The 24,267-nt window shown below is 41.4% G+C and overlaps 1 protein-coding gene across 1 annotated transcript in view; it reads left to right on the top strand.

Annotated features, from left to right (window-relative positions):
- Window positions 1-24,267, top strand: part of LOC124149462 (exostosin-1b-like) — a 150,612-nt gene that overhangs the window by 117,615 nt on the left and 8,730 nt on the right. The window contains exons 4-8 of the mRNA XM_048394043.1: window positions 3,199-3,318; window positions 7,238-7,492; window positions 11,654-11,752; window positions 19,157-19,246; window positions 20,294-20,454. Of these exons, the coding sequence (XP_048250000.1) occupies window positions 3,199-3,318; window positions 7,238-7,492; window positions 11,654-11,752; window positions 19,157-19,246; window positions 20,294-20,454 (725 nt within the window). The remainder of the gene's footprint in view (window positions 1-3,198; window positions 3,319-7,237; window positions 7,493-11,653; window positions 11,753-19,156; window positions 19,247-20,293; window positions 20,455-24,267) is intronic.

The raw sequence follows: 24,267 nt of genomic DNA, 5'->3' as shown, positions 1-24,267 counted from the left end.
CATCTAATTTCTTTCACGATCATGCATTTTGTCCTGCAACAATTTTGTTTTCATTCTAAAACTGTCTTTCTGAAGTAGGAAAGCCTTGATGCTAAATGAAGAGAGCAATCATCCCTGCGTTAGGCCTATGATGTCTGAAGACAAATGACATCATTATTCGGTTGACATATTCTCTAGAAATGATATCATATTATTTTTTGGATATCCCTTTCAGAGTAAATTGATGTTGTTCAGACGATGCCAATATGAAGGCATAGTTGTCACGTGAAGACAAAAGGGTTATTGATTACAGATGGCCTGACCAACCAGAAGTGGATATTGTCCCCATTTCCGCAATGTCACCGACTAGATAATAACTGCCGCCTCTAGACGTGTAATCACACACGCAGCCAAGGTGGTAAAGCTGTGAGTGTTACATCTTGCTCATCTACAGGCAATCAAAGTTCCGTTGCTTCACTGGACTGGAATTACACATATGGCCATGTTGGACGTGATAGTGCTGTAACCATTAATGTCAGCCACATCTATTACAGACCAACTGATCGCTTTCATAGCTGAACATGTACGTGATTCAAAATTCATAACAGTTGACAGACCATTCATTTTTACATACTGTTGTAGTCATAAATAGCAAGTTGTAGTTTGGGGACAAAAAGTCTGTTTTGTGAATGCATTATGCCAGTATGATCACCTTAAATACTCCATCACACCACAATAAGACTTTGCATAGAAGAAATTTCTTTTTTATATATATATTTCTTATTAACAGTTTGTAATGAGCACTGCAATTTCATCATTTTTCAGACCATTTAACGTAAGATACAGTTGAGTTTCTAAAAGATTCATAGTTAATTATAGCCATCAAGTATTGCTTGAAGTATAGCCTTAAGAAGAGCTCAATTTGGAATTGAAAAAAACACATATACCTTCATGAAAAGCTTATTCATTTTTAAGAAAATGTAAGTTGATAGCAGCTACCATTCCGCAGCGTAATGAGAATACCAAATAGCCATACCATTGATGACCCTTGTGCGCCTGTTTACGGTTTTTGCCATTATAGTAGACGTTACGCACTCCAAATCAATAATATTCATTCAACCAGGTTAGAAAAAACTTACCAAACTATGAATAATTACATGGATGTGGAAGTGAATTTGCTCATCAGCTGCAGTGCAGTATCGATTAAGGGAGGTGGGTATACTCCGGGACTGACGTTATCATTCATTTTGTGACTTTTTCTGCCAACTTTGCTCATCAAATGCTCATCTTAAACCCAGACCGCAGGGACTACTAGTCAACAAAATTAAATCAAAAGTTCATTCACTTTTCACTTCGAGAGTGTAAATGCAATTCAGATGGAAATAGAATGATATACGTTATTCAGCTATTGGTGTAAGTATTTGACTGTTATGATTCCCAGACGTAATGGCTCAATTGGAACAAGGGGTTGAAGACCACCTTCCTACGAATCAATAGGCTCTTTCTGTAAGGCATGGCACAGTCTATCTGTGTGTTGCATTACTTGCAAAAGATTTACTTCTGAGATGGAGAAATTCCATTCCAGGACAACCCTTCCATTGCTTGATGTTGGCTGTCTTTGTTTGCTCTCAATGATATGTTAGACCACTTGGACGCCATTGCTTTAGAATTTTTTCTCAGCGGGAAGTATTATGAATTGTTTCTTTAAGAGTATTGGACCTCCATTTGGTGGCGAGTGTTTGTTGATCCCTAATAGTGTATTGATTGGTTGTGTTGGTGATGGGGAAGGAGGGTTCCACTGACGTGTTATAGTCATTTGGAAAGATGAACTCTGCAAAAGTCTCTCCTGTGGCTTTGAAACTTATTTTGGGAATCATTTAACCAATGTATTATCATTATATTCAAGAAAATCAGTCATTTGATGTAATTAATCATGTCGTGCATTGATCCTGATGCAAGTGAGCAAGAGTCAGTACGTGATATGTGAACATCGACAACTCAACATGTCTCGGACACAGTACAGAACTGTGTAGGTTCCAGGCATAAGTGGGAACCTTGTCTTAAATACAATACAGTTCTAACCATGTACGTTCCATGGGAAACCTTGTCTTGACCACAGCACAGAACTGTAGGTTCAATGGGAAGCCTTGTCTAGGCCACAGTACAGAACTGTAGGTTCAATGGGGAGCCTTGTCTAGGCCACAGTACAGAACTGTAGGTTCAATGGGGAGCCTTGTCTAGGCCACAATACAGAACTGTGTAGGTTCAAGACATTGGTGTGAACCTTGTCTTGACCACACTACAGAACTTTAGGGTCCACGGGGAGCCTTGTCTTGACCACAGTACAGAACTGTAGGTTCAATGGAGAGTCTTGCCTAGGCCACAGTACAGAACTGTAGTTTCAATGGAGAGTCTTGTCTAGGCCACAATACAGAACTGTAGTTTCAATGGAGAGTCTTGTCTAGGCCACAATACAGAGCTGTAGGTTCAATGGAGAGTCTTGCCTAGGCCACAGTACAGAACTGTAGTTTCAATGGAGAGCCTTTGTCTTGACCACACTACAGAACTGTAGTTTCAATGGAGAGCCTTTGTCTTGACCACACTACAGAACTGTAGTTTCAATGGAGAGCCTTGTCTTGACCACACTACAGAACTGTAGTTTCAATGGAGAGCCTTGTCTTGACCACACTACAGAACTGTAGTTTCAATGTAGAGTCTTGTCCAGGCCACAGTACAGAACTGTAGTTTCAATGGGGAGTCTTGTCCAGACCACAGTACAGATCTGTAGTTTCAATGGAGAGTCTTGTCCAGGCCACAGTACAGAACTGTAGTTTCAATGTAGAGTCTTGTCCAGGCCACAGTACAGAACTGTAGTTTCAATGGGGAGTCTTGTCCAGGCCACAGTACAGAACTGTAGTTTCAATGGAGAGTCTTGTCTAGGCCACAATACAGATCTGTAGGTTCAATGGGGAGCCTTGTCTGGGCAACAATAAAAAACTAGTTTCGATGGGGGAGCCAAAATACATACGTAACTTGTTAGTGTCCTTCGCCATGATATGACCAGGCTGTTGTCCAGCAATATGACACTGCACATGTCACTGCACATGTCACTTACTCACTCACTCACTCACTCACTCACTCACTCACTCACTCACTCACTCACTCACTCACTCACTGAGATATGATGATGGTGTCTCCATGTTCTTGTTTCTGTTCCAGATGCCGTCCATAGTGCGCTCCATCACCGAGCCTGAGATCATGAAACTCAGGCAGCAGACACAGTTTATTTGGGAGGCCTACTTTTCCTCTGTTGATAAGATAATAGGAACAGTTTTAGAGGTATGTTCAACCTGGTGCATGTATCCTGTCGCCTGTCTTCTCACCTCATTGAATTACAGCACAATTATTCTTTTTCTGAACATAAATGTGTCCATATGTTGCCTTGACATATGAATGCGATTTTCAATATGGTTGATATTCTCAAATCATTTTTAACAAACATAAATATATTTCCTTGAAACTATCACTGTATTATTAATGTATGTATATTGTTATCATAAAGCTCTGACATTAAAACTGTATCCATGAAGATCCGGGGTAGAATAGGTCTTCAAGCATCCCATGCTTGCCGTAAAAGGCGACTATGCTTGTCGTAAGAGGCGACTAACGGGATCGGGTGGTCAGGCTCGATGACTTGATGCATGTCAATCGTATCCAAATTGCATGGATTGATGCTCATGATATCAATCACTTGATTGTCTCGTCCAGACTCAATTATTTACAGACCGCCATCATATAGCTGGAATATTGCTGAGTGTGGCGTTAAACATCATATCAACCAACCATTGAAACTGACGTTGTTGACCTACAGTGAACATCACACACTGAAACCTCAACTTCATATGTAATATCAGTAGTTGTCCTCAGAATTTAAATCTTGGATGAACTTGGCCCAATTTGACCTGATTCTGTAGAATGTACCTGCATAACCCGGTCAAAGTATGGGAGGAACATGTTTAAGAATCAGTTTGTCTGGACTTTTCCTCCTCCAGTTATTGACAATATATGCCACTCAACATTTGCCAAGAACCAAAACAGTCACCTTCAGTCAAAGGTGTGGTCCTAGGCAAATGTTGAGTTGTATAATCTTGGTTACTGTGTGTTCCATGACAGCAATATTTACTACCCTGATGAGCCATAGGCTCTATTTTCCTTTTTAACAAGGAAGTTGAAGAACAAGTTTGTGAAAAATTGTGTAGGGAAGTAAGAACTGATTGATTTGCTTCAACTTGCATAGATATAACCACGCCTGTAATCCTACCCTCCACAACACCAAACACCCCTTCCCCATTCACCAACCGTCCCCCTCCCCCCTTCCTCCCCCCTTCCTCCACCCCTTCCCCCACACCTTCACCCACCGTCCCCCTCCACCATCCGTGCCCCTTCCTCCACCCCTTCTCCACCCCTTCACCCACACCTTCGTCCAACGTCCCCCTCCACCAACCGTCCCCTCCCCCCTTCCTCCACCTCTTCCCCCACCTCTTCCCCCACCGTCCCCCTCCACCAACCGTCCCCTCCCCCCTTCCTCCACCTCTTCCCCCACCGTCCACCTCCACCAACCGTCCCCCTCCGCCCTTCCTCCACCTTTCCTTCACCTCTTCCCCCACCATCCACCTCCACCAACCGTCCCCCTCCGCCTTTCCTCCACCTTTCCTCCACCTCTTCCACCACCGTCCACCTCCACCAACCGTCCCCCTCTTCCCTTCCTCTACGTTTCCTCCACCTCTTCCCCCACCGTCCACCTCCACCAACCGTCCCCCTCCTCCCTTCTTCCACCTTTCCTCCACCTCTTCCCCAACCGTCCACCTCCACCAACCGTCCCCCTCCTCCCTTCCTCTACGTTTCCTCCACCTCTTCCCCCACCGTCCACCTCCACCAACCGTCCCCCTCCGCCCTTCCTCCACCTTTCCTCCACCTCTTCCCCCACCAACCCCATCCCCCCTTCCTCCACCTCTTCCCCCACCGTCCACCTCCACCAACCGTCCCCCTCCTCCCTTCCTCCACCTTTCCTCCACCTCTTCCCCCACCGTCAACCTCCACTAACCGTCCCCCTCTGCCAACCGTCCCTCTCCTCCCTTCCTCCACCTCTTCCCCCACCGTCCACCTCCACCAACCGTCCCCCTCCCCCCTTCCTCCACCTCTTCGTCCACCTCCACCAACCGTCCCCCTCCCCCCTTCCTCCACCTCTTCCCCCACCGTCCACCTCCACCAACCATCCCCCTCCCCCCTTCCTCTACGTTTCCTCCACCTCTTCCCCCACCGTCCACCTCCCCCCTTCCCCTACGTTTCCTCCACCTCTTCCCCCACCATCCCCCTCCCCCCTTCCTCTACGTTTCCTCCACCTCTTCCCCCACCGTCCACCTCCACCAACCGCCCCCCTCTGCCCTTCCTCCACCTTTCCTCCACCTCTTCCCCCACCGTCCCCCTCCACCAACCGTCCCCCTCCCCCCTTACTCCACCTTTCCTCCACCTCTTCCCCCACCGTCCACCTCCACCAACCGTCCACCTCCACCAACCGTCCCCCTCCCCCCTCCCTCTACGTTTCCTCCACCTCTTCCCCCACCGTCCACCTCCACCAACCGTCCCTCCCCCTCCTCCCTTCCTCCACCTTTTCTCAACCTCTTCCCCCACCGTCCACCTCCACCAACCGTCCCCCTCTGCCAACCGTCCCCCTCCTCCCTTCCTCCACCTCTTCCCCCACCGTCCACCTCCACCAACCGTCCCCCTCCCCCCTTCTTCTACGTTTCCTCCACCTCTTCCACCAACCGTCCCCCTCTGCCAACCGTCCCCCTCCTCCCTTCCTCCACCTCTTCCCCCACCGTCCACCGTCCACGAACCGTCCCCCTTCCCCCTTCCTCTACGTTTCCTCCACACCTTCCCCCTTATGTATCAGTATGAAAATATGGGCTAATGCAATAACAGACAAGAAATTCAATCAGTCTTGATTCCAACAATTATTCTTCTGTATTCTTCAGCAATGTGTTGTTATGCATAAATTTCAGTTTCCTTTGACAAGGGCAAAACTCTTCATCGGAAACTTCAAAGTCAAAATTAATGTAATTGCATATTTCCTCATAGGCTTTCATTTTGTTAAGAATATCCGAGAAAATGGCAGTTCTTTTCCACTGTTGTAGCAGCTGTTACCGGTAATTAAGATGGAGTTAGATATTTTCTTGCCTCCTGTCGTTGAATTCTCCTGTCACTCAATCATTATTCACAAGTGGCCTCTGTGATGTTTTGAATGATTTTGAATTAAATTAATTGAGATATGATGACGATTATGGATTTGGTTTTATGCGGTTGACTGAATTGACAGCTTCGGAGCGTGATGATTATGGCTGTTCCCTCCTCCTGAGGTAGATCGGCGCCAGACTCGTAATCAACAAGTGGGAGATAATTGAATATAAGAACTCCAACACTGGATTTAATTGATGAACTTATTTGTCATCATATTTGATCATCAGTAATTGGTGACAATTGTTGAAAATTGTAGGTTCATTACTTCAGCTACTGCTAATGATTTCTTCTTCCTGTGCAATTTGTCATAAAGCGTAATTTGCATTGTAGCTTGTACGAGTAGTATTCTGTCTTCTTGTGTTTTGGGCCACCAGTACATTGTGCTCAGAAGTATTTTCAGGAATCAGTAGTTGGAAGAGAAATACTATTTTACTGCCAACTGGATTGGATGTGAGACCTGACTGTTTGTCTTTGTATCATGACAATATGGATAGTTGATCAGCAAGTGCTCTACTTAACCAGACTCCATTATATACTACTAAAAAAAATTTAAAAGCAATTGATTTTTTTCTTATGACTATAGTTAATTTGTCATGGCTTGTGGGTATTGCAACACACAGCCTTCCAATTATTGGTGTTCTATAACTTCTTTTGAACAGTATATACTGGTAGCAATAATATATATTCATCTAAAAATGTTAGGGATCATAAATATTTTGGGGAATATTTTTTGTCTTCATAAAAATATCCCCCAAAATATTCATGATCCCTAACTTCTTTGTTCAGTATAGTTTTAGTATTTCTAACTGCTGCTTGAAACAACACTCACTCACATACCTTTATCAAACACCTGAGTTTATTTTTCAGCAAAACTAATATTGCCGATGTGACGTTAAACTTTGACTCACTCACTCACTTATCAGCATTATTTGAACGTTAATATTTTTCTTGGTGAAATCAGATAATCAAAGACCGGATCTCCAGTCAACTGAGACGGTCGCAGAAGTTGTGGAATACAGTTCCTGGTGCTACAGCCATTCTCCCGGAGTACGCCGATGTCATGCAGTCCTTCCCCTTCTACTACCGCCACCTAGGGCTGACCCCCAGAACTAAATTCACTGCTGTAATATATGCAACCTCCCCTGTGATGTCTGCAACTGCCTCTCCTCTCTTCAAGCTGTTGCGGAACGTTGCAAGGTCCACATATATACAAAAGGTACGTTGTACAAGGGTTTTCATTAGTTTGTCAATAAGTTCAAAATTAATCATCATTAAAAAGTAAAAATGGCCTCATTGTGGAATCAAATGTATTCATTATTAAAATATGTGTATCAATAATTTCTTTAATGCAAGTGTGCAATTTATCTCAACATGTGTTTTCATTTACTATATATCTATTACCCATTCTTGGTATCCCACCACCTTGACAGAGCAGATGTTGCCCAATGGTCATGTTCACCTCGATTTGCTGTGCAGTGTTGCGTTCCTTAGTCATTCCGATTTCTGCTGATCAGGGGTTCTGTTCAAAGATTCACCTTGGACATGATCCCTGGTGACCTGTGAAGATCCGGGTTAGAATTGGTCTTCAGCAACCCATGCTTGTCGTAAAAGGCGACTATGCTTGTTGTAAGATTCATCTTGGTCATGATCCCTGATGATCCATGTAGATTGTGGTAGAGAATTGGTCTTCAGCAACCCATGCCCAAGAGACAGCTATGCTTGTCGTAATGGCGACTAACGGGATCGGCTGGTCAGGCTCGCTGACTTGGTTGATGCATGTCATCGATCCCAATTGCTAGGATCGATGCTCATGATGTAAATCGCTGGATTTGTCTGGTCCAGACTCGATTATTTACAGACCGCTGTCATATAGCTGGAATATTAAACAACAAACAAACAAACATGAAGCCTGATCCTTTGAGCACTATATAACCGCCTCTGGGGTTTAGTGGATGGAGAGCAGAAAGTCGATGGTTCGATCCGTGGCTGCATCATACCAAAAGAAGTTAAAAGATGGTACTTGTTGTTACCCTGCCTGGTGCTCGGCATTTAAGGGCATAAACATGGACTGGTCAGCTCGGAGTTGGTATTCTGTGTCTGAGGGGGGTATCATGTAAAACTGCAACATATTATCTTACTGAAGTGACACCAAACCGTAACTCAATCACCAATTCTTCATGAGCTTGTGAACTTGAAACAGGCACTGTTGCCCTGTCAGTCCTATGCCTCCATTATGGAGATTATGGAATGCCTTCGCTCCTACTCAAGGGCCTTCACACGCTTGAATAGTTAGGCCTTCAATTTTTAGGCTTTGAACATACATCCTGCCTTGCAAATGCATAATGGATAAAAAGCCCTTGCGTTTCTCCTATGTATTATGTAAAAGATTTGATTTCAGTGCAACACATTTTTATGTATTTTTTCATAACAGACAGTCTATAAGAAAATCTTAATGTTCAGAGAAATATTTGGCATGTTTTGCAAAAACTGCCAAGTAAGTGATATTTGCTTCATGCCTCCTCGTCTGCAGCTTCTTGTTCTGCACCTGTGCATGATGGGAATTACCCATCATGTTTTCCCGGGAAAACTGTGTCTATTCCTCTGCAACTTAATACACTTAAGTTTGGTTGTTTTTATGATCCTTTCCTCCAACTCTCCTGCCAATCTGGCACCATTACGTCGATGACCCACACCCAATTGCACAGTCAACCACAGCTACTATTTCTCATATATCCCCATTGCTGGTGTCTCCTGCCACGGCTGGAATATTGCTGAAAGCGGTAGAAAACCAACTCAGTCACTCTTAATTCTACCTTGACACTGAAAACCATGATATAAATGGAAAACTGTTCAAAGCAGCATTAAACCCAATTCACTCACCATGACACTGAAAGATATTGATTCTGATTGGTCAAAATACTAATAAGATCAGGTGTTTAATTCCATTAGATACCTGTAGAAGTGAATAGGCTATGAGTCATAACAATCCAAACAGCGATTATGCTTGTCATAAGGCGACTAATGGGGGTGGTCAGGCTCACTGACTTGGTTGATGCATGTCATCATATCCCAATTGCATAGATCAATGCTCATGTCAATCACTGGCCCTGTGAAGATACCAGGTTTGAACTGGTCTTCAGCAACTGTGCTTTTAGTAAGAGGTGACGTAATGGATTGGGTGGTCTGTCTCACTGACTTGATTGATAACATGTCATCATTTCCCATGTGTGAATCAATTTTCATGATGTCAGTCACTGGATTGTCTGGTCAAGACTCCACTGTTTACAGGCTTCCATCATATGGGTGGAATATTGCTGAGTGCTGCGTTAAACAACAAACAAACAAACAAACGTACGTCAACCACTGGAACTGACTGGTTATTTGCAGGACACACGATGTGTGGGAATCTTGGTGCCTGTGACATGAAGAAACAAAGAAACACGAACATAATCAGTCCTCATTAAAAGAACCAGTTTGAGTCAGAAGAGCTTCTTCACAACCCAGTGTTGTGTTTTTACTTGAAATACAATATCAATTGTTCATCAAGATGTTTTTCAACTGGGGGGATTAGAATGGAGACAGTAACTGTGATTCCTTCTCTCTGGAACATTTAATTTATTTCTATAAAAATCACCGCAGTGTCCTGTTTCAGACTCTTAAGCTCTTTTACTACATCTCTCTTGACAGCATGATCATAAGAGGAAACCGTTTGAAAAAATCTGGAATTGAAATTACAGGATTATTCTGATTGAACTTTTCACAATGGGGCTATTTATTTGCAGGTTGATTATCAGACTATCTGCCATTATTCTCCAGACTCCTTGGCTGTCAGAATTGAGTCATCAGCGGTGTTAATGTCAAACACATGCTGCAAAATAAAATTCTGCTATAGTTGGCAGTTTTACCGGATGTCGGATGTTTCGTTAGTGAAACACATTTGTGTGGTATTTAAATGAAGGGCCACGCACCGTGGGGGTGGCAAGATAGGTAGTTGGTAGTAGCGTCATCCGACTGTTGTCGTGGCTGTCAGGGGTATGCTTTAGTGTGTAATTTGTAGATTGATAGGCGACATTGGAAGGTGGGTTTAGTTGGTAGGGGCAAGTAGGTGGGGCTGGCTGGTTGGTAGGGGCAAGTAGGGTGGGGCTGGTTGGTTGGTAGGGGCAAGTAGGTAGGGCTGGTTGGTAGGAGGAAGTAGGTGGGGCTAGTTGGTTGGTTATAAGGGCAGGGAGGTGGGGCTGGCTGGTTGCAAGGGGCAAGTAGGTGGGGCTGGATGGTTGGTAGGGGCAAGTAGATGGGGTTAGTTGGTTGGTAGGGGCAAGTAGATGGGGTTAGTTGGTTGGTAGGGGCAAGTAGATGGGGTTAGTTGGTTGGTAGGGGCAGGTAGGTGGGGTTAGTTGGTTGGTAAGGGCAGGTAGGTGGGGTTGATTGGTTGGTAGGGACAAGTAGGCTGGGGCTGGATGGTTGGTAGGAGGAAGTAGGTTAGGCTAGTTGGTTGGTTATAAGGGCAGGTAGGTGGGGCTGGCTGGTTGCAAGGGACAAGTAGGTGGGGCTGGATGGTTGGTATGGGCAAGTAGGTGGGGTTAATTGTTGGTAGGGGCAGGTAGGTGGGGTTAGTTTCTAGGTGGGGCTGGTTTCTAGGTGGGGTTGATTTGAAGATGGGTTTGGCTGGTTGATATGGACAGGTAGGTAGGGATCAAATGGTGGATAGTGATTCAGGGATCCAATAATGGATTGTAGTTTACATGGATAGAGTCGGATATGTTGTTCTTGAGGAACGTAACTGTACCTCCAGATAGGGTAACATTAACACTACTCTGGGAAGGATCAGTAGGGGCTGTGAGGTAGCAAGGCGATGTAGCAGATCTTGGATATGGGGGTTAGCAACAAATACTTTAAGATGCCATTGGTTTATTGCATCAAGTCCTATGGGTTTTTTTATGGCTGTTGCCTGTGATATTTTCAAGGAAGGGCCAAATATTATATTTATTTGCTTTAGAGATGATTCAAACTCTTTGTAAATAACTCTCCAAGAAGGAGGCCCTCAGCACCAACATGCACTTGATTAACGAGTTAGAAAAACAGATTGCGAGTGGGCTGACTTACTGTTTTCCTGTCTGAAACACAAAGGTCTGGGCCAGACACAGCATACTTTCTAACACTGTGTACACCCCATACAATATTTCATAAACAACCATGGCGAATTCGTCTCCCAGAATTGTGTGTCCGTCTTCATTAAAGTCATGGCCAGCCATCTATTGTTTTCCACAGTTGTTGTACTAACTTTGAAGTGACGCTGTAGTTTGCGTGACATAGCGTTCATATTTTCTGTATTGTTTGCCGCAACCTGTCGCACGTGTGTGTTGTTTATACTCCCCAGGTTATTGTGCTGTGGCATTGTGACATACCACCCCCTCCATCACACAGGTGGCCGGCAGACCTGGGAGTCCCTGTCCTAGTCAAGACTAGGAACATTAAGGTATGGTAGCCCACCAGGGGCACAATCTGTTAAAGTGATGTTCAGGGATATGTACTCAGTGGGTTTGTTCTTAGTCACCAATACAGACTGTCCACGTGAACTTTAGGCATGTCATGTCCATCCATCAGCCGTCTCTGTTGGGCGTCAACTTTTGACTTCTGATAAAAAAATGGATGAGGTGATGAGCTTGAAAGTTCAGAATGATGGCTGATATATTCTGCTCAAAAGAAGTTAGGAACACCTGATTCAGTTGTTCTTTAACTTCTTTTGAGTGGTATAATGGGACTCTGATTTTTTTCATGGTGTTGAAATCAATTTATTTTTTTTAAATAACAAATTTTGAATAATGTTCATAACCTGTTTTTCTGACTCCCCAAAGGTTCAGAGATAGTGATATTATGTAAAGCAACACAATGGGATTCAGCATTGCCAGAAAATAGAAAGCACCCCATATTTTGTAGATTGTGAAAAAGAACAGGGAGTTGAAACCTTGGGAAGTGTGTTAGACCATAATGTGGATCTGTTCATTGCATGGAATTAACTAATTTAGTTGGGGGGGGGGTTAATTAAGAAAATATTTGACAATTGCTGAAACTGTTTTAGCATCATCTTCTCAGAAGTCTCAGATCATATTTTGGTAGGTTATTTATACTATGGGCTCAGAAGCTCTTTTTCTTAAAATTCAGTGGTCAAGATTTATGTTAAAATAATGATTGAAGTTTCTCATAGGATCCATGATCTGCTCTCAGTTTTGGCCTTGTTGACAATATTGAAAAATTTTCATCTTAGAAACTGCTTTTTTGCATGGACTATTCAGGTCATGTTGAGTGTACCTGGTGAACAACAGTTCCTTGGCTTATATTTTCTCATACAATTAATTATTAAGTGCATATTTTTTCAAGCAAGGAGCATGAAAGTATGTCTATCCAGCAGGGACATAATCTGAAAACACAGATTATGATCTTTTAAGATAATATCAGTGTATGGAAGATGGCCTTTTTTAAAAAAGAAAATTGTTAGGTACTTATTTTTTGTCCAAATGATGCATGCAAGGCTTTGATGTCTCGCAGGTGAATTTGTCTTAACTGGTAAAGAAATATTTTGTGATTGTCAAGATTATGATGCATCTATAGAACTCTGGTAATGAGAGTACTTAATGCTGAATAAACCTGGAACGTGTTTAGGGGACACAGTAGGTGTGTAATCAGAATTGATGCAAAAAAAATTTGCTGATTATCCAAAACAAAAATGTCTGTTTATTTTGAGAAAATGTTATATACCGGAACAAATCATACTGCTTCAAAGCAGGCCTTGGATCTGAGGGTGTATCGCTGTGTCATAAGTGTGTGGCATTTTCTCAGTAAATGGAATGAGATATTCTTGTAGGCAGTTGAGGTGTGAACTTCTTTTGAATATGTCTATGCTAGAGGGGGGCACGGGGGGCACGGGTGGCCCAGTCATCAGAGCCCTGCAATTTGCTGTGCAGAGTTGCGTCCCTTGGGCACACCAGAAACCTATGATTATGATTGTTCGCTCTATCCTCTTTCTGGGGGCACGGGTGGCCCAGTCGTCTAAGGCGCCGCGATTCGCTTTGCAGAGTTGCGTCCCTTGGGCACGCCAGAAACCTATGATTGTGGGTTCGAATCCCGGTTTGCCCTAATTATGTTTCTAGGTTTGTCAGCACCCGTGCTCGTGGGTTTCACCGAAGTGGTAAACGTCTGAGACCTGCATCACTTCGGGTTTCTTCCCACAGTTCTCCGACATGCGCGATTTAACTGGAATACTGTTCAAAGAAGCGTTAAAGTCCACTCACTCATCCTATGTTAGAATGAGTTCCAACCAACAACATTCTCAATTTTACGAAGACTTCTAATGCCCTGTAAGGATACCCAAAAGTGCCATATTCCGGTTGGTCATTACCAACGACTAACTACATTGTTATACAGTTGAAACATGAAAGTATGGATTCCCATAAGGGACATATTCTGTCTGCATCAGTAATAGAGATACTTCTTGAATTTGTATAGCCACACGAAGAGGCAGTCTTGATCACCAGACTGGAGATTGTGGTGCAGTTGTAATTGATAATGACACTGTGGAGATGGGTAAAATACTCCCGAGGATGGGTTCTAGATGCAACCAAGGGACTTTAAAGCTCTGCACGCTAACGTCGAACCCATTCGACAGAGGTGTCCATCCCCGTGCATCTGATGTCGAACCCATTCGACAGGCGAATAGCATAACAACACCCCAAAATAAAACTCGCCATATCTATTTACCGAGAAGGCTTTGCGTAACATTTAAATTACGTATGACATGCATAAATGCTCAGCTTGCTCAATATCAAATGTTCAGTCATTTATTTACCTCAAAAAGAAAATATCGCGAGTTTAAAATGTTTCGGCCAAACTTCTCGGCACACAACTACCAGAAACGGCCATTGTTGACTTTTGGCACTTCACGTTGAGCGGCATGCAGTCCGATATTTTCTTTATAATTTCATCATTTTTCCTATTCGATCATAATTTTTTGTTTGCTGACGAAAGGAAAACACCCATGTTCCTTTATTTCTAAAAATTAGCAACTTTCGGTGTAACTAATTGTAAACAAAAACAATCTGAATCGTAACATCATCGATTGGATGGAACTTGTACGATCATGGCAACGGCGGTAAACAAACAACTCCACATGCATAGTTATCCCGTTAGACTATTACAATCATTTTGTTACATCTAACTTAATTTTCTAGAATTATTGACACGTATGTATAAATCTTTGTAAAAAGAATTTCATTTTTAAAGAGTTTGCAAATGATTTCGTTTGATAAACTTTCCGACACATTGACAAGCCGACAAACGTCAGTGATACGTTTGGGCGTGGCCTAACTCGCGATTTGTTGAGTTGAACAAAGTCAACACACACTGCGAAAAATGACAAATATTGAATGAAACGCAAAATCTGAACTGATATACATTCTAGGTAAACCATTCAATAGCAAAATAATGCATTTTACGAGAAATAATCAAAATACTTGCAATTTTAGCTATCATTTCTGAAACCGGAAGCACGTACCGCATGTGACACATGGAAGCAAAATATGCAAAAGTTGGTAAGCTATCATAAAGAAATTCCGAAATAGATTCAAATTCAAAAGAAAATACATAATTTACTATTTATTGATATGGAGAGCAATCTTCACTCCTATTTGTTTCATATTTCTTCGTGATTGTCGCCATCAAATGTGTAAGTCTAAATCCGAAACCGTAATGGATTTCACGCTCGATGATTTTAATTTTAAAATATTTTCTAAAAACGAACGCAACGGAGAGCGATACAACGTATTGATATGCCATAATAATAACATAATATTGTTATTGGTCTAACATTACAAAAAGAACAATTTAAATATTAAAGATGTTGTTGAAAACTTTCTGAGAACCTCCCGTCCTCTGAACCGATAACATTTTGGTACACAACGAGGTGTAAATAGATATAGATTCTAGGCTCCTATTTATATATATATATATGTGATTTTGTACCCAAAACAAATTAAATTGTACCCAAAATACTTTGTGCATTTGTACCTAAGAAAATAAGACAATAATCTATAATTATATTTATGTTTTCATGTAGATGAACAGAACACATAATAAAATATTTCATCAAGTTCCAAATATGATTATGACTGTGATCCTTGAAATTGATTGTTTAGTTTTGAGAGAAAATTGACGTCTTGTCACAGAAGGAGAGGCCAGTTATTTTGGTTAAAGTAAGAATGAATTGTTTTGATAGGAAAGTGATATTATGTTAAGTTTAAGACACCAAATTAATGTATATCTTTGAAATAATTCTAGGTAGATCTACAAAATCACATACCCATTTGGGTAACAAATTACTAGAAATTTTGGGTACAAAAGTCACCACTGTACATTTCAATTGATTTTCGTGAATCAATGGGATAAAAAAAATTCGTATGAATGATTCCTTTTCTCATTTTTTTAAGACAAGAATTTGTTTTACATAACAAAACAGGCAGATCTACACGGATCACATTTAGTCCTAAAAAGGTGAAAAATATGGACACCTCAGAAATGAGGGCTTATAAGGTTATAATTCTACCTAACTAGTCACATGGTTTGACTTAGATCTAGGTCTATCTAAGAAAAGTCCTTATGAAAATCTTTTTTAATTTTTTTTATGACACTGACATTTCTGGCACTTAGACAAAGAGTATTCAAGGAAAGACAGATATGTTTTTGAATGAAAATATGACTTTCCTTTATAATTCTTTTTTCATGATGACAGGGGAACTTTTATACACACCAGCTGAGGAAGTTGTGATACTGTGATTGCATACAAAGAAAAAACAGGTTGGAAGCAGTACCTGTATGTATAAAATAGACCACATATAGAACAAAAGTAATGGATTGGCTGACTGGAAAAAATACATCTGGCAAGGGTAAACATGTACACAGGCATGTTTCTTTTCATTCCAACCAGAAGACTGAGATAGCATTTTCTAAGAAACCTATGGCAAACTTACCAGCTCATGTGCCACCATGGTTCTTGTGATTAAACAAACAAAAATGTCATGTACTGTTACAAGTACTTTTACTGTAATTAAATTAAATTAATTCCTATTAAATTATATTTCAGAATTGTTTTATTTGGAAACAAACCACATAATGCACAAGATTAATGTCCATATGAGTTTAGTATGTATATGTTAAGGATCTGATTTATTCATTATTCATGGAATACTAAAATTAAAATGATGACATCAGAGAGTTACTTATTCACATAGTTGATTTTCAGAGTGCAAGATAATAATTGTTGTATAAATATGTTTAAACTAAAGATAATAATTGAAGTTTGATCAGTTACACTGTGCTGATGCAAAGACTAATATTTACTGTCCCCACACACCATCATTGTGGGAAAAATAACTATTAAATATAACTTAAAATTTTAAAACCTGTAAACAGCTGTAAATAATTAAACAATTACAAATCTATCATCAATGCGCAATCATGGTGGTCTTCATATTTTTGGAATAAATTTAGAAATCCTTCGTGAAACTGTTCTAAAATCATGCTAGAATCTATGAATGTATTCCCGAAAGGAAAACTATCCTAAATGTAATGTGGAACTAACACCGAAAATATGTACGTAGCATTTTATTGCTTATATATACCCTATCATATTCGGCAACGCGGGGATGTAATTTTGAAACAAGTTTTGTCAAGCCCATTTTCGCGCACCTGTTGTTGAGGGTGATCTTGCTGATCGACGATATCCATAGACGTATTGCGTGGGATACACTTGTTGTAGTGAAACTTATCAGCATGTACATCGCAGAAATATGAATCATGTCCCATTTATATTCACAACATTGAATGGTGATTTTTTAAATATCAACAGAAGTTCAAATAAAAGATACCGAGAAACTTGCATGTGGCATGTTGATTTATCGTCTACCGTTTCCGGGTCACGGGAGCATGCAAGGTCAAACGGATTAACTAATACGCGAATTATATCGTCAAAGTCACATTTTTATTTCATGTTAGTGGTGATTACTGATACTGTGTATCGACTTATATTTTTGCTGTATGTGATAGGCGAACTATTTCAAAATTTACTGTAATTGTTTTGTTTCGAAAGCTTATCAGCAGACTACCCCTGTCTGTGACATCACATCCGGTGACCTTTGCACTTATTGAAATAGTGCTGTCAGAATTCACGATCTTTATTTTCATTTTTCTCTCGTCATATTTATTGGAATATGACGAATAAAACATTCTTCGATTGAGAAGATCGTCAACTTTCGTTAAGTTATATTTATAAAGGCAATGTAAACTTTGTTGATATTAAAATAGCAATAAGTTATGCGGAGGTCGGGCGAAGCGCGCCATGTTTGATTTTAGGACGTCTGCTAGCATCATGACACGGGTTGTTTATTTTTGTATATCGTAAATATTCAACCAAAACGCTTGAAATTAGGATTAGTGAATATTTATAAGTCATTAATTGTTTCCTGCAAATTTTATAACATGACACGTCAGATTTACCCGAATATTCGTATTTCTGCAACCGACATGATGACCTCGAAAATTAAGTTATTTTTCTGTTTAACGTTTAGATAATAAATTCACTGAAATGGTTCATAATTTACCATCGCGCTGATATGTGCCGATTATAAAACCCGAATTTTTACTCAATTAAAATTAAGATATCGGAGATATGATTATTGAAATCAATTTGCAAAAATGTTACGATATTAAAAGGTTCCTAGCATGAAATGCAAACCACCTTCAATAACGCAATTCAGGTAAGTTCAAGAAAATTTACAAATTTTGTGTTCGTTTTGGTTTAAACTTTGGTATAATTGAAAACACCAGGATATTTTTATATAGAATTGTGTAGTTTTCTATCAGGAATAAATGTGCAAAATATTTCTTCAATTGGCCATTGTTTAATGAGGCACCGACTGTTTGAAATCACCCACCCTCTTTAGAGCGCCTTATGCTAAAATTAATCCAGCAGGCAGGGGTAAGAAGTGTGAAAATAATTCAGCAGGCTAAAGGTTAAGAGTTTGTGTTGATTGTTTGGTGTTCTCAGTAACATATAAGAACAGTCAGTGAATATCTGTTTGATAGGCATTTAGAAGTCTGCCAAATTGTATGTGTTTATTTTTGTGATGGTGGTTATGGATGATGCACTTCTTACCAGTGATAAATGTCATTGAAAGACTTGATAAATGAACTGTTCAGGTCAATTTTGTATGGAGACTAGATATTTTTCAGGTGCAGCTGCAAAAGCAGCAGTATGGAAACTATGAGCCTACATGGTTTTTTTAGAAAAAAAATCATTTTGCAGCAATGTGTTTATCGTGGCTGACAAATACTTCTTTTTATCAACAACCAGAAGCATAATTTCTTTTTGTAAACTTTTTCTGGGACAATGTATTTCTTCGATAAAATCCCAGGATGCAAAGAAGCAGAGTAGGACTCGTCAATTAACTATTACCTTGAGCCAGTGTACAAAACATTGTGACATTGTGTCATTAGGTAATCAGTTTCGGTTTTGGTATTTCAATGTGAGGATGTCACTTTGTAAACAAAAACAGGGCAGTGGGGTAGTCTAGTGGTTAGAGCTTTCGCTCGTCACGCCAAAGATCTGGGTTCGATTCCCCACTTGTGTACAATGTGTGAAGCCCATTTCTGGTGTCGTGATATTGCTGAATTATTGCTAAACCATACTCACTCACTCACCGTAAACAAAAACAAATGTACTTCATCAGACTTTTAAAGCACTACAATTTAGAAGAAAATTACCAATGCTGAACTTTATCAAGGTGTATCTATGATGTGATGTTAACAGCAGATTATGTTTCCTTTATTGCAGACTATTAGCTCTAGATTTCATCCTTATAAAGAAATAGAAACAGACGCTGTGTTTAGTCTGGATGAAGATACATTGCTCACAACAGATGAGGTAGGTGGATTAGGATGATTGTTGCCTGGATGATTGTGTGTTGTTATGCTCAGATATGACATAATGGATTTTGTATCATCATATCTGGATATGACCTGGTTTATTGTGTCATATTCGGATATGACCTGGTTGATTGTGTCATATTCGGATATAATCTGGTTGATTGTGTCATATTCGGAAATGACCTGGTTGATTGTGTCATATTCGGATATAACCTGGTTGATTGTGTCATATTCGGATATGACCTGGTTGATTGTGTCATATTCGGATATGGCCTGGTTGATTGTGTCATATTCGGATATGACCTGGTTGATTGTGTCATATTCGGATATGGCCTGGTTGATTCTGTGTCATAATACTCGGATATCATCTGGTTGAGATGTGTGTCGCACACTTGAATATGACTTGGTTGATTGTTTGTCATCATGTCTAGATGTTTGTGTGTCGTCATACCTAGACATTACCTTGTTGATTGTGTGGTATCATATTTGGACAGTACGTAACGTTTGTCATTCTTTCAACCACCAACTTTTTTATTTTCTGGTTGATGGTATATAGCTTAAATATTGGTGACTGGGGTCATTTGCTCACCTAATCACTGTACAAATAGTATTTTAGGTGTTTTTTTGTTTTACGCCGCACTCAGCAATATTCCAGCTATATGACGGCGGTCTGTAAATAATCTAGTCTGGACCAGACATGGGCATCAATCCACGCAATTAGGATACGATGACATGCATGAACCAAGTCAGCGAACCTGACCACCCGATCCCGCTAGTCGCCTCTTACGACAAGCATAGTTACCTTTTACGGCAAGCATGTGTTGCTGAAGACCTATTCTACCCCGGATCTTCATGGGTCTGTACAAATAGTACATGTATTCATATGCTTTTGTGGAAAGGATATCCTATTAACTCCAACTGATCTGTGTTCATGTTTGCAAATCGTACAGACTGACTACCTCTGTTGTTATTTTAACACATTGTCTCACTCATAATATTTGCCACATGTGCTGATGCTGTATCTAAATGATATGTGTTTGTTTAGATTGACTTCGCATTTAGTGTGTGGCAAGAATTCCCAGAGAGGATTGTTGGGTACCCAGCCAGGAACCACTACTGGGATGACAGCAAGAATAGGTGGAGCTACACCTCAAAGTGGGCCAATGAGTATTCCATGGTGCTGACTGGGGCCACTGTTTACCATAGGTAGGTGGGGATAGACAGTACAGTGTACCATAGGTAGGTGGGGATAAACAGTACAGTGTACCATAGGTAGGTGGGGATAAACAGTACAGTGTACTATAGGTAGGTAGAGGATAAACAGTACAGTGTACCATAGGTAGGTGGAGGATAAACACTGGTGGTTACAGTGTACCATAGGTAGGTGGGGATAGACAGTACAGTGTACCATAGGTAGGTGGGGATAAACAGTACAGTGTACCATAGGTAGGTGGGGATAGACAGTACAGTGTACCATAGGTAGGTAGAGGATAAACAGTACAGTGTACCATAGGTAGGTAGAGGATAAACAGTACAGTGTACTATAGGTAGGTAGAGGATAAACAGTACAGTGTACCATAGGTAGGTGGAGGATAAACAGTAGTGTACCATAGGTAGGTGGAGGATAAACACTGGTGGTTACAGTGTACCATAGGTAAATGGAGGATAAACAGTACAGTGTACCATAGGTAGGTGGGGATAAACAGTACAGTGTACCATAGGTAGGTGGGGATAAACGCTGGTGGTTACAGTGTACCATAGGTAAATGGAGGATAAACAGTACAGTGTACCATAGGTAGGTGGGGATAAACACTGGTTACAGTGTACCATAGGTAAATGTAGGGTAAGCTGTACAATACACTATATGTAGTTGTGGGATAAATAGTTGTGGTTACAGTATGCCATACGTAGGTGGGGATAAACACTGGTTACAGTATACCGAGGTGGGGAATAAACACAGGTGTTTATAGTACAGTATGGTGTAGAGGGCTTTGGGATGGGCTGAAGAGGCTTGTTCTGTCACATCTCTACAAAAGATAGTAAATTATATGTTTACAATCCATCATACATTCTTAACTGTGCCAGTTGTTACTTGATCAAACTGAGAAAAAAATTCTTGGTGGAAACACGGAGACAATTAATGGAAAGCAAGATGAGCCTTGGATGTCTGGCAGTGTAATAGGACGCCTTGTCCGTGCATTGTGCATTGTTTTGGAAGTAGATGAAACACTTGAACAATGGGTAATAAAGAACAATGTTAGCACAATGTCAGATTACACCCAGATAATTACCTGTTGACGAATGTTAAAACTCTTTCAAGTTTGAAAATGATATATTACAAACAAATGCATAATCTTTTTATGACAATTAGAATATGTGTATTTATGCTTGTGTCGAATTACAGCTAATGTTGTTGTGACTTTTATATTCTTGATTCACAACTAGCATCTGACTTTGAGAAATCCCTGACAGCATGGATGGTTGCTTGACAGTCTCGCACACTCACACACTCACATAGTCACACATTCACACACACTCACAGTCACACATTCACACACACTCACAGTCACACATTCACACACATGCATGCTCACACACTCACATGCTCACAGTCACATGCTCACACACTCACACAGTCTCATGCTCACACACTCACATGCTCACACACTCACATGCTCACACACTCACATGCTCACAGTCACATGCTCACACACTCACACACTCAGTCACATGCTCACACACTCACACATTCACTCACATGCTCACACACTCACATGTTCACACACCCACATGCTCACACACTCACATGCTCACACACTCACATGCTCACAGTCACATGCTCACACACTCACACACTCAGTCACATGCTCACACACTCACACATTCACTCACATGCTCACACACTCACATGTTCACACACCCACATGCTCACACACTCACATGCTCACAGTCACATGCTCACACACTCACACACTCAGTCACATGCTCACACACTCACACATTCACTCACATGCTCACACACTCACATGCTCACACACTCACATGCTCACACACTCACATGCTCACAGTCACATGCTCACACACTCACACACTCAGTCACATGCTCACACACTCACACATTCACTCACATGCTCACACACTCACATGTTCACACACCCACATGCTCACACACTCACATGCTCACACACTCACATGCTCACACACTCACATGCTCACAGTCACATGCTCACACACTCACACACTCAGTCACATGCTCACACACTCACACATTCACTCACATGCTCACACACTCACATGTTCACACACCCACATGCTCACACACTCACATGCTCACAGTCACATGCTCACACACTCACACACTCAGTCACATGCTCACACACTCACACATTCACTCACATGCTCACACACTCACATGTTCACACACCCACATGCTCACACACTCACATGCTCACACACTCACATGCTCACAGTCACATGCTCACACACTCACACACTCAGTCACATGCTCACACACTCACACATTCACTCACATGCTCACACACTCACATGCTCACACACTCACATGCTCACACACTCACATGCTCACAGTCACATGCTCACACACTCACACACTCAGTCACATGCTCACACACTCACACATTCACTCACATGCTCACACACTCACATGTTCACACACCCACATGCTCACACACTCACATGCTCACACACTCACATGCTCACACACTCACATGCTCACAGTCACATGCTCACACACTCACACACTCAGTCACATGCTCACACACTCACACATTCACTCACATGCTCACACACTCACATGTTCACACACCCACATGCTCACACACTCACATGCTCACACACTCACATGCTCACAGTCACATGCTCACACACTCACACACTCAGTCACATGCTCACACACTCACACATTCACTCACATGCTCACACACTCACATGTTCACACACCCACATGCTCACACACTCACATGCTCACACACTCACATGCTCACAGTCACATGCTCACACACTCACACACTCAGTCACATGCTCACACACTCTCACATGCTCACACACTCACATGCTCACACACTCACATGCTCACACACTCACATGCTCACACACTCACATGCTCACAGTCACATGCTCACACACTCACACACTCAGTCACATGCTCACACACTCACACATTCACTCACATGCTCACACACTCACATGCTCACACACTCACATGCTCACACACTCACATGCTCACACACTCACAGTCACATGCTCACACAGTCACACGCTCACACACTCACATGCTCACACACTCACACAGTCCGCACATGAGTTTGGAGAGCGGAGGTCGGTGATTTGATCCGCATGTGTGTCACACCAAAAGACATGATTAGTTGGGAAAACAAAACTTATCGGCACGGAGTCAGTATACAGTGTCTGAGTGAGGTATTCATGTTAAACTTCAGCATAATATATTCTGTTGACTAACACTAAAAAGCCAGCATTAGTCCAGACAAGCACAAGCATCCACACACACCATACAGACCCTGAAACAAATAAATCCAATACAGCCCGTGCAAGTCTATAATAGGTGACAAGTCTAGATTACTGCCGTATCAGGATGAGTCTCTGGGCTCCTTTTTATTATGTTTTGTTAGGATAATTTAACAACTATTTTTTTCTGTGAAATTTGATCATTTCAGAGGCTAGATGTTAGTCTACCATAGAAACACAAACACACAACACACACATACATGCACGTCATATGAAAATGTTGAATGCGACATTATGTGCCATTTCACCTCCCACCGTCTTACCATATGTATACACAGAAATCAGGCTTGTTCCTATATTGTTCCTGGTTATTATTCACATGATTAGACGGGCAGTGGGGTAGCCTAGTGGTTAAAGCGTTCACTTGTCACGCTGAAGACCTGGGTTCAATTCCCCACATGGGTACTATGTGTGAAGCCCATTTCTGGTGTCCCCAACCGTGATATTGCTGGAATATTGCTAAAAGCGGCGTAA

Source organism: Haliotis rufescens, unplaced genomic scaffold (assembly GCF_023055435.1).
Source record: "Haliotis rufescens isolate VD_foot unplaced genomic scaffold, xgHalRufe1.0.p SCAF_1, whole genome shotgun sequence".
Classification (NCBI taxonomy): domain Eukaryota; kingdom Metazoa; phylum Mollusca; class Gastropoda; order Lepetellida; family Haliotidae; genus Haliotis; species Haliotis rufescens.
Note: the sequence above shows the minus strand (reverse complement) of the source record. Positions and strands in the feature narration are given on the sequence as shown.